This window comes from Saccopteryx bilineata, chromosome 5 (assembly GCF_036850765.1).
Source record: "Saccopteryx bilineata isolate mSacBil1 chromosome 5, mSacBil1_pri_phased_curated, whole genome shotgun sequence".
NCBI classification, from domain to species: domain Eukaryota; kingdom Metazoa; phylum Chordata; class Mammalia; order Chiroptera; family Emballonuridae; genus Saccopteryx; species Saccopteryx bilineata.
Window position 1 is genome coordinate 142,333,529 of NC_089494.1, and position 16,664 is coordinate 142,350,192.

The following is a 16,664-nucleotide window of genomic DNA, read 5'->3' on the forward strand; positions in this document are numbered from 1 at the left end:
AGATAAGTAGGAAATAATGACTTGGATTCTGCCAGGCCTTAGAATCATTCCAAGGATTATGCACTTTGTGTACAATCAGTTGTGCTTACTCTTCTGATGTCTTGCTTGTCTAAGGCTTTTAATAAATTTCATTGTCATGTTCATAGTGATTTTAAAAGGTACATTCTAAATTTTGAAAAAGTATCTATTTCTGACTTTGCCAATTATTTCACAACTAAAAGTCTTAAACAAACAAACAAAAAACCTCTTTGACAGCTCCACCAAGAACACAATAAAACCAGATTTAAACTGTGACAACAAAAGCAAAAAAAAATGGAAGAGGGCGGAGATTAACAGTAGCAAAGGACGATGAAGTGCAGAAACCCTCATAAGATAGGGTACTACAATGAATATGGTAGGTACACTCTTCATTACTTAATGGTAACCACCCTTGAAAAAACCTCCAAAGAAGCACATGACTTAAAAAAGATAGCAACAGAGGAAAGAAGTATGGAATACAAACAAACAAAAACAAAGGATAGAAAAACAAACGAGAAGAATCAAACAAGATACAAAACTAACAGAAAGCAACTTATAAAATGGCAATAGGGAACCCACAAGTGTCAGTAATTACACTAAATGTAAATCGATGAAACTCACCAATAAAAAGACACAGAGTAGCAGAATGGATTAAAAAAGAAAATCCAACTGTATGCTGCCTACAAGAAACACATCTAAGCAACAAGGATAAAAACAAATTCAAAGTGAAAGGCTTGGAGTATTGAAAACAATACTCCAAGCAAATAACATAAAAAAAAAAAGCAGGTGTAGCAATACTCATATCTAATAATGCTGACTACAAGACAGCAAAAGTACTCAGAGACAAAAATGGTCATTTCATAATGATTAAGGGGACACTGAATCAAGAAGACATAACAATCCTTAATATATATGCACCAAACCAAGGAGCACCAAAATATATAAGACAGCTACTTATTGACCTAAAAACAAAAACTGACAAAAATACAATCATACTTGGAGACCTCAATACACCGCTGATGGCTCTAGATCGGTCATCCAAACAGAGAATCAATAAAGATATATTGGCCTTAAACGAAACACTAGAGCACCTGGATATGATAGACATCTACAGGACACTTTGTCCCAAAGCAACAGAGTATACATTTTTCTCTAGTGTACATGCAATATTCTCAAGAATTGACCATATGTTGGGCCACAAAAATAACATCAGCAAATTCAGAAAAATTGAAATTGTACCAAGCATATTTTCTGATCATAAAGTCTTGAAACTAGAATTCAACTGCAAAAAGAGGGAAAACCCCCCACAAAAATGTGGAAATTAAACAACATACTTTTAAAAAATGAATGAGTCAAAGAAGAAATAAGCACAGAGATCAAAAGATATATACAGACAAATGAAAATGACAATACAACATATCAGAATCTCTGGGATGCAGCAAAAGCAGTAATAAGAGGGAAGTTCATATCACTTCAGGCCTATATGAACAAACAAGAGAGAGCCCAAGTGAACCACTTAACTTCACACCTTAAGAAACTAGAAAACGAAGAACAAAGACAACCCAAAACCAGCCGAAGAAAGGAGATAATAAAAATTAAGCAGAAATACATGAAATAGAGAACAAAAAAACTATAGAAAAAAATTAATAAAACAAGGAGCTGGTTCTTTGAAAAGATCAACAAAATTGACAAACCCTTGGCAAGACTTACCAAGGAAAAAAGAGAAAGGACTCATATAAACAAAGTCCAAAATGAAAGAGGAGAAATCACCACAGACATCATAGATATACAAAGAATTATTGTATAATACTACGAAAAACTATATGCCACCAAATTCAACAATCTAGAAGAAATGGATAAATTCCTAGAACAATACAACCTTCCTAACTGAGTCATGAAGAAGCAGAAAGCCTAAACAGACCAATTAGCAGGGAAGAAATAGAAACAACTATTAAAATCCTCCCCCAAAATAAAAGTCCAGGGTCAGACGGTTATACTAGTGAATTCTATCAAACATTCAAAGAAGACTTGGTTCCTATCCTACTCAAAGTCTTCCAAAAAATTGAAGAAGAAGCAATACTTCCAAACACATTTTATGAGGCCAACATAACCCTCATACCGAAACCTGGCAAGGACGACAGAAAAAAAGAAAGCTACAGACCAATATCTCTAATGAATACAGATGCTAAAATACTAAACAAAATACTGGCAAATCGAATACAACAACATATTAAAAACATAATACATAATGATCGAGTGGGATTCATCCCAGAATCTCAAGGATGGTTCAACATACATAAAACGGTTAACGTAATACATCATATCAACAAAACAAAGAACAAAAACCACGATCTTATCAATAGATGCAGAAAAGGCATTCGATAAAATACAACACAACTTTATGTTTAAGACACTCTACAAAATGGGTATATAGAAGGAAAATATCTCAACATGATAAAGGCCATATATGATAAACCATCAGCTAACATCATATTAAATGGCATAAAACTGAGGACTTTCCACCTTAAATCAGGAACAAGACAGGGTTGTCCACTCTCTCCACTCTTATTTAACGTGGTGCTAGAAGTTCTGGCCAGAGCAATCAGACAAGACAAAGAAATAAAAGGCATCCATATCAGAAAAGAAGAAGTAAAGGTATCACTTTTTGCAGATGATATGATCCTACACATCGAAAACCCCAAAGACTCCACAAAAAGATTACTAGAAACAATAAACCAATACAGTAAGGTCGCAGGATACAAAATTAACATACAAAAGTCCATAGCCTTTCTATATGCCAACAATGAAATATTAGAAAACGAACTCAAAAAAATAATCCCCTTCACGATTACAACAAAAGTAATAAAATACCTAGGAATAAACGTAAAAAATGTAAAGAACCTATACAACGAAAACTACAAAGCATTGTTAAAGGAAATCGAAAAAGATAGAATGAAATTGAAAAATATTCCTTGTTCTTGGATAGGAAGAATAAATATAATCAAAATGGCCATATTACCCAAAGCAATTTATAAATTTAATGCAATTCCCATCAAAATTCCGATGACATTTTTTAAAGAAATGGAACAAAAAAATCAGCAGATTTATCTGGAACTATAAAAAACCCCGAATAGCCAAAGGAATCCTAAGGAAAAAGAATGAAGCTGGGGGCATTACAATACCTGACTTCAAACTATATTATAGGGCCACGACAATCAAAACAGCATGGTATTGGCAGAAAAATAGACACTCAGACCAATGGAGCAGAATAGAAAGTCCCGAAATAAAACCACATATATATGGTCAAATAATTTTGGATAAAGGGGCCAACAACACACAATGGAGAAAAGAAAGCCTCTTCAACAAATGGTGCTGCGAAAACTGGAAAGCCACATGCAAAAGAATGAAACTCGACTACAGCTTGTCCCCTTGTACTAAAATTAATTCAAAATGGATCAAAGACCTAAATATAAGACCTGAAACAATAAAGTACATAGAAGAAGACATAGGTACTAAACTCACAGACCTGGGTTTTAAAGAGCATTTTATGAATTTGACTCCAAAGGCAAGAGAAGTGAAGGCAAAGATAAATGAATGGGACTACATCAGACTAAAAAGTTTTTGCTCAGCAAGAGAAACTGACAACAAAATAGACAGCCAATTAAATGGGAAATGATATTTTCAAACAACAGCTCAGATAAGGGTCTAATACCCAAAATATACAAAGAATTCATAAAAACTCAACAAACAAACAAACAATCCCATAAAAAAATGGGAAGAGGACATGAACAGACATTTTTCCCAGGAAGAAATACAGATGGCCAACAGATATATGAAAAGATGCTTATCTTCATTAGTTATTAGAGAAATGCAAATCAAAACTATAATGAAATACCACCTCACACCTGTTAGATTAGCTATTATCAACAAGAGAGGTAATAGCAAATGTTGGAGAGGCTGCGGAGAAAAAGGAACCCTCATCCACTGTTGGTGGGAATGTAAAGTAGTACAACCGTTATGGAAGAAAGTATGGTGGTTCCTCAAAAAACTGAAAATAGAACTACCTTATGACCTAGCAATCCCTCTACTGGGAATATACCCCAAAAACTCAGAAACATTGATACGTAAAGACACATGTAGCCCCATGTTCATTGCAGCATTGTTCTCAGTGGCCAAGACATGGAAACAACCAAAAAGCCCTTCAATAGAAGACTGGATAAAGAAGATGTGGCACATATACACTATGGAATACTACTCAGCCATAAGAAATGATGACATCAGATCATTTACAACAAAATGGTTGGATCTTGATAACATTATACGGAGTGAAATAAGTAAATCAGAGAAAACCAAAAACTACATGATTCCATACATTGGTGGGACATAAAAACGAGACTAAGAGACATGGACAAGTCTGTAGTGGTTACCGGGGGTGGGGGGATGGGGGGGGCGTGGGAGGGAAGGAAGGAGAAGGGAAGAGGGAGGGGGAGGAACACAAAGAAAACTAGATAGAAGGTGACGGAGGACAATCTGACTTTGGGTGATGGGTATGCAACATAACTGCATGACAAGATAACCTGGACATGTTTTCTTTGAATATATTACCCTAATTTATTGATGTCACCCCATTAACATTAATATAAATTTATTTAAAAAAATAAAAAAAGAAACAAAAAACTTCTTTCATGCCCTTGACATGGGTATTATGGGATAGGACTACTCATGTGATTATTGAAAGATTGAGTTGAAAAAGAATCAAGGTTAGAATTTGTGAGTTGTTATATCTCAGGGTTAAGATATGGCCAATACCCTTCCTAATGCAAAATCTGTTATAAATTATTATTGTCTTTATCTTTTTTTTTTTTTTTTTTCATTTTTTCTGAAGCTGGAAATGGGGAGAGACAGTCAGACAGACTCCCGCATGCGCCCAACCGGGATCCACCCGGCACACCCACCAGGGGCGACGCTCTGCCCACCAGGGGGCGATAATCTGCCCATCCTGGGCGTCGCCATGTTGCGACCAGAGCCACTCTAGCGCCTGGGGCAGAGGCCACAGAGCCATCCCCAGCGCCCGGGCCATCTTTGCTCCAATGGAGCCTTGGCTGCGGGAGGGGAAGAGAGAGACAGAGAGGAAAGCGCGGCGGAGGGGTGGAGAAGCAAATGGGCGCTTCTCCTGTGTGCCCTGGCCGGGAATCGAACCCGGGTCCTCCGCACGCTAGGCCGACGCTCTACCGCTGAGCCAACCGGCCAGGGCCATTATTGTCTTTAAAACTGAAAGGAAAGAGGAAGAATTTAGAAGGAAGAAGCTTGTGAGCTGAGGATTTATGATATAATGTTATTACATTTTCTAGCCCTTTATAAATCCATGCATTGCCTTGAACATAGTCAGTATGTTTAGACATTTCTTTAATGAATGAATACAATGCATGCAAGGAATTATTTACCTTCTCTGTAAAGTATCCCATTTTAATGAAACCAGCGTTGGACTAGAATAGGAAAGGCATTTGTGCAGGTAAGTCTGTAGTTGTCATACACTTAACTCAGAGACTGCACCCTGCACCAGACACAGTGCATCGTAGCTGCAACTCAAAGACTCTGGGTTCTTCTGCACATGGTCCGCAGACACACTTTGTTAGCATCATCAAGCGCTGCTTCCGACCCATCACTGCTGTTTCAGAGCTGCAATTTAACATAAGCCCCAGGTGATTTGGTTTCTCATGAAAGTTTGAGAAGCACTGACGACGCAGTTTTCGATTTTTTTCTATGCCACTGGTCCATGATACAGATTAGACTTTCAGATCTAATATGCCTGAGAAAACCATCTATGGAACTAATGCTGCTATCCTCTGCTGAACACAATTATTTTCTACTATTCCCTATTCTCCCCCAAAATTATGTCTTTTCAGTTGTACAAAATTTATAACCTTTTTGCCTGACTGTCATCAAGTGGTTCCTACTTTGCTTTTACACTTGAATGTAATCTGTAATCCTGCTGTTCCTGTTTTGTTGGGAATACCTTTTGCAAATTAATATTTGGGCGGAAAAAGTAACACTGTTAGCTAAAAGCAATGATTGTTTTTAATCATTTTTGTGTTTAAAACCCTAAAAGGGAGCATTCACTTTGATTCTAAGTAAAAGACATTAGTATAAAGGAGATTAAAAAAAAAAAGACAAAAGCAGCGTAATTAAGAATTAACTTCTGTTAATATAGCCATTTTCATCCTGAAAATCATATTCATCCTTCTTAGTCTATCTAATGAATTTTGGCTGTCTTAAGAATAATTTAATTTTGCCAAATCCTACTATTTTAAGTCGTTGGGAGTTACACTGATTGCCCCTCCCCTCTTCTCTCTTGTTTTTTAATAAGCTAAGGAAAGCAAATTCAAGTAATATGCAGTATTTATTGGCTCTGCACTCAACAGGAGTGCCTGCTTGCATTGAGATCATGATGTACTGTGTTGGGTTGCAGTGACAGGCAGAGCCGGCCCATCCTCAGAAACGAGAATGCGCTCGTGGGCTGCTTCACTCAGCCCACAGAGGGCCTCCGTGCACGACTGTGCCACCGCTGTGTAATTACATGTCTGGCGGCTGAGTCCGTTGGATTGCATCTAGAAAAGAGGGAAAGGTTATAGAGCAGTGGTTCTCGACCCCGGCGGGGGTCGAACGACCAAAACACAGGGGTCGCCTATAGGTTGCTGTTATAGAGGCATGGCTATGCTAGACAGAAAAAGAACACTTCTTTTGAAAATCTATGATGCATTGTTATTGCTGCCTCTCTAAAGACATCTGTATCCCCTTAACCAGACAGCATTTGGTTTATTGAGGCCTTGGAATACCCACTTCTAGATAGGAATTTGGAGAGAGAAAATGTCTTTGCTTTAGAATCCTGCATATGCAACCCAGTGGGGCCAGACACTGAAGAGCACAGTCAGAGGGGAGAAGACCAGGCTTTTCAGAATCTAGGGCTTTGCTAAGCCCAGTAGTCTGGGTAACCAGTGTACAAAGGTTGGGCGGGTCTCCTAGAAGCTCAATGAAAACAGGAGATTCAACCAGAGGAGTCACTTGGGAGGAAAGGGTAGACATACTGAGCTAAAGTGTCGCTCCCATTAGCCAGGTACTGGAATGGCATAGTGCTGGAAGAGCCCTTGCTCAGAGCCCTTCCTTGTCTACTGTCCAGAAGAGAGTCATTCTCAGAAATGTCCAGGGCAGTGTGTGTGTGTGGAGGAGGGGGGGGGGATGGACCAAATTAGAACCTTCTGAGGAGCTACTCTAGAATACCACTGCCCAGCCCCTGCCCAGGGCACACCAAAGGCAGCAGAGTTTACTAATTGAGTTGTTTACTAGAGGAGAATGAGCGCTCTGAGCCAGCCATACTGGAGGTGGAATCCAGTATGACATACAGATCATCTCTAGCTCTTCCCCCTTGTTAGCTGTGTGAACTTTGCCAAATTATTAAACCTTTCTGATTCCCATTTCTTCATCTGTAAAATGATGATGATATTAATAGAAACCAATTCATGGGGATGCTGTCAGCATTGGGAGAAATACTTTGTGCTTAATGTTTGGCAGAAAACCTGTCACTAAGGAAACTCTCAGTGATGTAAAATTTTCTTTCATGACTGGAACCTAATTTTATTCAGAAGAAAATTTGGGCTTTTGTCCAATTCAGAAAATTGCAAGGTGAACAAAACAACTTTGATTATAATTCTAGACATTAGCCTACTTTAAGGACATTAGAATTATAATACAGACCCAAGCTTTTCTCTTTCTGTTTGAAAGAGTAGCAGTTTAAGTTATGATGGGCATAAAATGGTATCATCCTGCTTACCAATTTCTTCTGAACACAAATGATTTTGAAAACTTGTGATAACAACAGATTATCTAGAAATCAGAAAGCTACATGTTTAACTGGTTCTCTTCCCTCCTCCTCACTATCCCAATGGGAAGAACTCTCTGACTAGGAGCACACCCACTCCCAGCGACTCCCAGGCACGCAGCGGGGCTCGATTCCACACGTCCTATGACAAAAGATACGTCATCAAGACCATTACAAGTGAAGATGTGGCCGAAATGCACAACATCCTGAAGAAGTACCACCAGGTAACTTCTCTTTATCTGTATTTGAAACTCTGCAAAAGTTCACTCATGACTTCTTATCATCAAGACCCAAGATTAAAATGCATAGCCAAGAAATGATGAGAACACATTTGACATACAGATCATCACTAGCTAGGCTTTTTAAAAACTACTGTAATCAGGTTACTGATAGTTACCATTTAGAAATGCTCGTCCTATAAAGATGATCTGTTATTCACATAATACTTTTAATCTGAATGCTTTTCTGTATAATCAATGTTCACAATTAAAATCACTCAGTTTAAGATTTGGCAACATTTCGGAAGTTTTTTGCACATGCCAGAAGATAGGTGTTGACCTGTGAATGTTTATCCATTTACATCTCCAAATCCTATCCTGCTTTCACTAGTCTTTTTCTGCCCGGCCTAGAAAAGGCCCACCCTCTCTCCCTCACGCACACACTCTACTGCTAGAAAATTCTTCCATTTTTACCCTCAGATTATTCCTTTATAATCACCTGTGGAAAGAATGAAACTACCATTGGGAGCAATGATCTCTCTTTCCCTCTCTCCTCTATCTCCCTCTCAGGGTCCTGGAGCCCCTTGGGAGCTGAGGCAGCCCAGAGATTAAAGAATGCAGGAGGAGACAACATGAGGGAGAGGAGGTTACAGAAGCTGTTGCACACTTGATTTTCCCAGGCCAGTTATATACAGTGCAGGAGGATCTGTGCATGCACTTCCTCTTCTTGCTGAAGTGAACTACAGACCCGGCAGCAGGTTCTGTAACTGTGGGAGCAACTGCGCATGTGCTCCCACTTCCGGGTCTAGTTCTCGGGCATAGGACTGCACAGGTGCTCTGGGCTCGGGCTCACAGCTGGGCCCTCACACTCCCTTCCTTCCTCCCTTCCCCTCCCTCACCTTCCCTGCCCTCCCTGCCCTCCCACTCTCTGAATAAATTCCAGCACCAGTTTGCCTGGTGGAGCACAAGTTCCCAGGTCCCAGTGGAGCTGCTAGAGGCTTTATTTACTGGCTGTGTGGTAAGAGCAAGAAGTCCAGTGTCAGACAAACCCTGGTTCAGATTCCTGCCGGGCCACATACTAAGCACGTGACTTCCAGTCTTGGAAGCCTCAGTGTTTTCATGTATGCAGTGGAGCTACTAACAGCTGACTATGGAGTTCCTAAAGATTAAATGGGGGATGTACCTCAGGTACTCAGCGCAGTGTCTGCCTACACTAGGAACTCAATATATGGTGGTGGTAGTTGTTACCAGGTTGTACAACAATAACCAGTAATGACTATGTCATCTTGAGAAGTCACAGTCTTACAGCGTGAGTATGACCGTTGCTTGCCACGTGGCAGCAGTCATCTTCAGGACTGGTGTTCGAACCACATGCTAATGCATGCGCACGCACACACATACGCACACACGTGCTTTAAAGAGTCCTGTTTTGTTTTATTTTTTACTTAAATAACTTCAAATCCCCCTCAAAGGTAAAGACTGGCTATTACAGAGGTTCAAAATACAGTGCTGTGGGCCCTGACTGTGTAACCACTGAGTTTCACCCTTTTTCATTTCATGGTGCCCATAAACTAATAACTAAAATTCTAGAGCACACCAAAAAATATTTTTTCCCGATCATACAAAAAATCAGTATAATTTTGTTTCATTCATACCAGATGGCTATTGTTGTATTGGCTATTGTCATTTTTTTAATTTGACAATCTGAGGGAACAGAGGTCAGTGGCCCTGACTAAATAGTCAGGTGTTGCATCTCTTAAAAAATTCTTGCAGCACACTGGTTGAAAATCGCTGCTCTAACATCATGAAGTATTTCTTGGCAGTTGCTTATCCTTCTAATCTTTGCAAATGTGATCAATTACATTTTGCTTACAGCCAAGTCTATAAAAATTGTGAGCTATATTCTTTTTCCAGAAACTGGGGCCTGCCCCTAATTTGTCTTCTAAAAACAGTAGTCAGACTCTAAATTCATCTAACGTATAATAAGTCATTTATAACATTCCTTTTTATATTTGTTCTATATTGCTTATGCTATAGCCTATTATGAAGTAGGGGTTTTTTTGTTCTGTTTTAACTTGTATTGATATTTTAGACAGAGTAGAAATGGGAGAGAGAGAAAAAACATAAGCTTGTTGTTCCACTTATTCATGCATTCATTGTTTGAGTCTTGTTTGTGTCCTGACTGGGGATCAAACCTGCAACCTTGGCTTATTGGGACAACGCTCTAACCAACTGAACTAACCAGCCAATGCCTATGAAGGGAATTTTAAAGCACCAAGGTAGTTCCTGTGAGGATGAAAACACTGAGGCACTGGCTTCTGGATAAGTTGAATTATGGGATGCAGCCTTTAACTAGTGACCTTTTAAGCTATTGACTATTTCATTTCTCCTCCTCTGGAACTTCATGTCATCCTTAAGCATTATTTTTTATACTTTTAAAAAATTGTCGCCTGACCTGTGGTGGCGCAGTGGATAAAGCATCGACCTGGAAATACTGAGGTCGCCTGTTCGAAACCCTGGGCTTGCCTGGTCAAGGCACGTATGGGAGTTGAAGCTTCCAGCTCCTCCCCCCTGTCTCTCTCTCCTCTCTCTCTGTCTCTTCCTCTCTCTCTCTCCTCTCTAAAATGAATAAATAAATAAAAAAAATTAAAAATTAAAAAAAAATTGTCTCAGAACTTTCAAAGCAAAGAGATACCTCTATGGCTGATGAAAACATATTCTGATGAATGTCTATGATGCCATTCTAACAAAATGATATGCAATTCAAATAGCAACTTCTTGATGACAACTTTGAGTTCAGAGGTTTTTGACTTTATAGACACCACAAGTTGAAATATTTTCTCTGGGGCAGGTACTGGAAGCTGGTGTGAGGGTTTGATATGGCGTCAGTGTTACATGAGACCCACTGGGGAGCAGATAAGCTTACTGACTTGCACCAGGGCCTTTCAACTGCTGAAGGTGTTCTTTCGCTCCACTATTACAAAATAGGTATTTCCGTTGTATGTTCTTCATCCAGAAAAGTCTCATTTATCTAACTAACATTGATATGTTTCTTTCTTCTTATAAATAGTATCTTAAATATAATTTAAAGACTCTTAGTGATTGAAGACTTACCATTGTGAATACAATTTATTTAAAGGACCCTGAGTTGAAAGTCAGGAGACATAGATTCTAAATTGTTGTGAGCTGGTTACTTAGGCCATTCCTGAACCTCAGTTTTCCCATCTACGTTTCATTCATTCATTCATTCATTCATTGTTTGTGTATTTATTGCTGACCTTATTCCAGAAAGGCTATAAGGAGGTCTTCATAGAAGTTTGAAGTATAAGATAGAATAAATAGGAAAAAAAGAAAAGAAAGATAGAAAAGAGAAGGAAAGTGAAAGCACAAAATAGAACCTGTAATGAACCTAAAACTTACGTCATAACCAGCACGCTTCCCATATTGAGGGCTACAGATTGCACCCAGCTTCCTACCAGCCCAAGGGAAAGTGGATCCTTAGTAAATCAGTTATACAGCTACTGTGCCTGAACATGCAAAATGATCAGTTATTAAGGACAAATATAATTGTCCTTGGTACTAAGATCAGACAGGCTTATTTTAAGGCATATCTCACAGAGAGGACGTACAACGTGCTAAACATCATCCTTGTAGTCAGCCTTGTGATACAGGAATTTCATAGAAATTTGAAAAAAGATCGTCAGTGTGTGATGCTGAACCCATACACCACGTGATTTGTGTTTAGTGGAAGCACTTGTGCAGAGGGAGGGTGCAGGTCCCCTGGCTGCTGGCACTGCCAGTCGGACTCCCACCAGGCGGGCCCTGAATGCTCTCTGTGCTGCCCTGCTCGGGGGCCACTTTCAGACAAGGCATTGACAGATGTGACAAGGGTTGAGCTCAGTCTCAGGTGTTCCATGTGATCACAGGCTTCACCATCCTCTGTTCTGCTCAGTGATGCCCAGAGGCATCTGACATGGATAGTAGACTTTTTCTTGCTGCTGTAGGTAGGCCTGGACTACTTTTAGGATTTATGTCTAGTCTTAGAAATTTTCTGTCTCCTGCTTTGGTAGTGACTGTCAGTTCTTCTATTCTTGTTTTGTTGTTGCTTTTACCTTCTAATTTGCTGTGCTTCTGAACTGCTCAGTGTGGGTAAGTCATTAGGTTCGTTCAAAGTGCACATAGGTACCCAGGGACCTGCTCCCAGGAGGGTGTATCCTGTGGGCACACTGACAGCTCTGGTTACTTGATGGCCTTGGCTTCTCTTTTTTCATCTCTTTTTTGTTGTTGTTGTTTTTTTTTAATGAAATATACCCAGAGTTGCAGCTCAGTTGTAGAAGGTTAAAATTACCATTAGGCCTGCCTCTGGAAAAGTGAAACATACTAGATATTTGAATAAATCCTTTTTGGGATTAATTTTCTGACAAGCCGAGCTCACCAGCAAGGAAGTGTGGCAGGTGGCTGAGCACAGGTCCCAGAGCTGACTGCTGCCTTCAGACCCGGCTTTGCCTGACCAGCTGAGCACCCACTCGACACCTGCTTCTCTGTCTGTAAAGTTGGATGATAGTCCCGCCTTCATCTGGTGTTGTGCTACCTAAATGAATTGATACCTATAACCTGCTCAGAGCAGTGCATGATGTCTGATAAGAGCTGTATAAATAAATTAGGGAATTAAATACCTACTTGGTTTTCTACAGTGTTGAAATCATTAACTCTCTCAGACCACTAGGGGCCTGCTTTCTGTTAAAGTGTGGCACTGAGGCACAGTTATGAAGATGAGAACCCTAAAGGGTTAGATTTTTTGCCCCAAGCTCCAGCACCTTGCCTTAATCTTTAGCTGCTGCCCTATGGTATCTTAATTTCTACTCTGTGCTGAGAAAGGACAGTATCCTCTCACACCAATCAGAAATTTCTATCAAGCGGTGTCTTCAGCGGGAATGTGAATGAGTGATGTTTTGGCACTGCCCCTCACCCTCCACCACTTTGTACTTTATTTCTGAATTTTTCCAGTTTCTTAAACAGAAAAATAAGTGGTAAAATTACATTTTGGAAACTGAGCCTTAAATATTTTTAAAAGAGAAAGTGTTTTCTGATTTACTTAGCATGAGCCGTGTTAGATAGCAACATAATGCCGTCTTAAACCCTGAGAGTACTGTGTCTCTTCTAGTAAAACCATGTACAGAATGTGAGACTCTCTTCCAGTGAATATCAGTAAATTCTATATTTCTAAAGAGAAGTCTCTTTTTCTTTATTTGGTTTTCTATTTTTTATAGTTGGGTAAATAACTTGATGTTCTCATGTAAATACCCTTTAAAAATTTCTGTCAGGCTAGAACCAAACTCGGATCTTATAAACAGTGATTTTTCAACTGATTAGTTAAGCAATGTCAGAAGAGCATTCAAAAGGAAAAAAATAGTCAAAAACCTACTTGCATGTCTTATTTCTCATAAATTGACTGATTTCATTTTTTCTCTTTTTTTGTAACAGAGACAGAGACAGATAGGCAGGAAGGGAGAGAGATTAGAAGCATCAGTTCTTCATTGCAGCACCTTAGTTGTTCATTGTTTGCTTTCTCATATGTACCTTGGGGGGGGGATATAGCAGACCAAGTAACCCCTTGCTCAAACCAGTGACATTGAGCTTCAAGCCAGGGACCATGGGGTCATGTCTATGAGCCCGTACTCAAGCTGGCGAGCTCTGGGTTTCGAACTTGGGTCCTCTACGTCCCAGTCCAACACCCTATCCACTGCGCCAAGGCCTGGTCAGGCATCTGATTTCTCTTTTCGCTGACCTGAACTCATTGGGAGTTTTAAATTTAATTAAAATTAAGAGAAAAATTTTAGAAATTTTATGGGAGGAAGCAAGTTACAATGTAGATGATGAAAATATCATTAATAATAACTTAAGTTTTGACATGCAGGAATTAAATTTATTTGGTTTTTATTTTAAAGTGGCCAAATTGATAAAGTAACCTAAAAATTCTTTATATATATATGTATGTATATGTAATAAATATAAATAAAATACATATATATTTTGAGAGAGAGGACAGGAGGGGAGGGAGAGTGAGGGAGGAGAGATGAGAAGCACCAACTTGTAGTTGCGTCACTTTTAGTTGTCCACTGACTGCTTCTCATAGGCACCTTGACCAAGGCGCTCTATCTGAGCCGGTGACCCCTTGCTCGAGCCTTTGGGATCACATTGATGATCTAGGCTCAAACTGGCAATCTCAGAGTTTCGGACCAGGGCTCTCATGTCCCAGGTTGACACTCTATCCACTGTGCCACCACTGACCTCATTAAATAAGCTAGCCAGCCATCAAATTTCAGTAGTGGATTATAGGGTGAATGCTTCACTTTTTTAGACCCTCCTTGGGGTACATCTTTTTATCCTCCATGAAGGACTGTGATGTGGTGTTCTCTTTTGAAGATTTAGCCATGAATGGAGGAAAACTGAGGGAGGGGAACCATAAAAGCCAAAAATTAAAATAAGAAATTTGGAGGCGTGGCACTGAAAGAGAAAAAGTTACACACTACACTTGAGCTCCGTAAGCTCTAATTATAGACAGAGTACTGAGCAGCCTGTGAAAATCAGGTTCTGTGTCTCTCGCACTCGGGTTGCTAATGAAGCCCTAGCATGTAGCAAGGCCAAGGCAATACCTGTCTTCTAGAGTCTGCCCTTAGCATTTTAGTTCCCTACCTGGGGGAGAGGTCAATTGAAATGTCAAAAGTACATTAACATTTTGAGTCCTGTACCTATCTAGAAGTATGTGGCCAAAGGCGGGCTCCCCTCAGAGCCTCTCTGCCATCAGGAGCTGCTGGCACATTTCTTGGTTCACTGTTGGGAAAGTCAAGGTGTCTGCCATCTCCCAGGTCTCTGTGGCCTAGGGAGAGTCCCTTCAAACTCCACTCTGCAGACCAGGAATCGCTGCTGGCTAATAGAAGCGTTTGGAGTCCTCTGCCACAGGGCCCAGCCGTCACTCCCAGGGGCCCAGGGTGCTGCCGGCACAGTCCTCAGTGCCCTTCCCGCAGCCGGTTCTCTCCAGCCGGCACTCCCAGGGCCCCAGGGTGCTGCCGGCACTGTCCTCAGTGCCCTCCCCGCAGCCGGTTCTCTCCAGCCGGCACTCCCAGGGGCCCAGGGTGCTGCCGGCACAGTCCTCAGTGCCCTTCCCGCAGCCGGTTCTCTCCAGCCGGCACTCCCAGGGCCCAGGGTGCTGCCGGCACTGTCCTCAGTGCCCTCCCCGCAGCCGGTTCTCTCCAGCCGGCACTCCCAGGGGCCCAGGGTGCTGCCGGCACAGTCCTCAGTGCCCTTCCCGCAGCCGGTTCTCTCCAGCCGGCACTCCCAGGGGCCCAGGGTGCTGCCGGCACTGTCCTCAGTGCCCTCCCCGCAGCCGGTTCTCTCCAGCCGGCACTCCCAGGGGCCCAGGGTGCTGCCGGCACTGTCCTCAGTGCCCTTCCCGCAGCCGGTTCTCTCCAGTTCCTGGAGACTCCTTGTTCTGTGTCTCCATCTATCACTGGTCTCCCTTATTCTCTCCTTTTTTTAAAAAAAAATTTATTTATTCATTTTAGAGGAGAGAGAGAGAGAGAGAGAGAGAGAAGGGAGGAGCAAGAAGCTTCAACTCCCACGTGTGCCTTGACCAGGCAAGCCCAGGGTTTTGAACTGGTGACCTCAGCGTTCCAGGCCGACGCTTTATCCACTGCGCCACCACAGGCCAGGCTTGTTCTCTCCTTCTGTCTCTTCATCAGCTGTGTATTTGACATTCTCATTCCAGCCTCCAGGTCCTTTAATTTTTCTTCCCCGTGTTCCATCTCCAAACAGCTCTGCCTAGTCCTGGGTGAATTTCTCAGTTAAATTGTTACCCAATCCTACTTCTCTCTTCTGTTGTCTTGCCTGTCCAGTGATTTTCTTTTTTTTTTTTTTTTTGCGTTTTTCTGAAGCTGGAAACGGGGAGAGACAGTCAGACTCCCGCATGCGCCCAACCGGGATCCACCCGGCACGCTCACCAGGGGGCGACGTTCTGCCCACCAGGGGGCGTTGCTCTGCCCCTCCGGGGCTCGCTCTGTTGCGACCAGAGCCACTCTAGCACCTGGGGCAGAGGCCAAGGAGCCATCCCCAGTGCCCGGGCCATCTTTGCTCCAATGGAGCCTCGGCTGCGGGAGGGGAAGAGAGAGACAGAGAGGAAGGAGAGGGTGAGGGGTGGAGAAGCAGATGGGCACTTCTCCTATGTGCCCTGGCCGGGAATCAAACCCGGGACCTCTGCACGCCAGGCCGACGCTCTACCATGATTTTCTTTTTTAATAATCATATTTTTCCATTAATGATCCAGTTTTGAAAATCTGCCAGTTTGTTCCTGACAGTTTTTTCTTCTATGCTCCTCTCTGAAATTGTATCCTTTATTTTTTTAAAAAAAGTTTTATGCATAACTGTTCCAATTATATTCCTGATGGCCCTAACCTGTGCAATTCCTGGGCCTAACTCTGTCCATTTCTGTGAACTCTCTCTCAGCGTGGCTTGCCCAAGCAGGTGGCTTGCCCATGCAGAAGTGCTCACAGAGT

The 16,664-nt window shown here is 41.5% G+C and overlaps 1 protein-coding gene across 1 annotated transcript in view; it reads left to right on the top strand.

Annotated features, from left to right (window-relative positions):
- PIP4K2A (phosphatidylinositol-5-phosphate 4-kinase type 2 alpha) overlaps nucleotides 1-16,664 on the top strand; it is a 205,812-nt gene that overhangs the window by 138,582 nt on the left and 50,566 nt on the right. Inside the window, exon 4 of the mRNA XM_066280373.1 lies at nucleotides 7,966-8,118. Within this exon, the coding sequence (XP_066136470.1) occupies nucleotides 7,966-8,118 (153 nt within the window). The remainder of the gene's footprint in view (nucleotides 1-7,965; nucleotides 8,119-16,664) is intronic.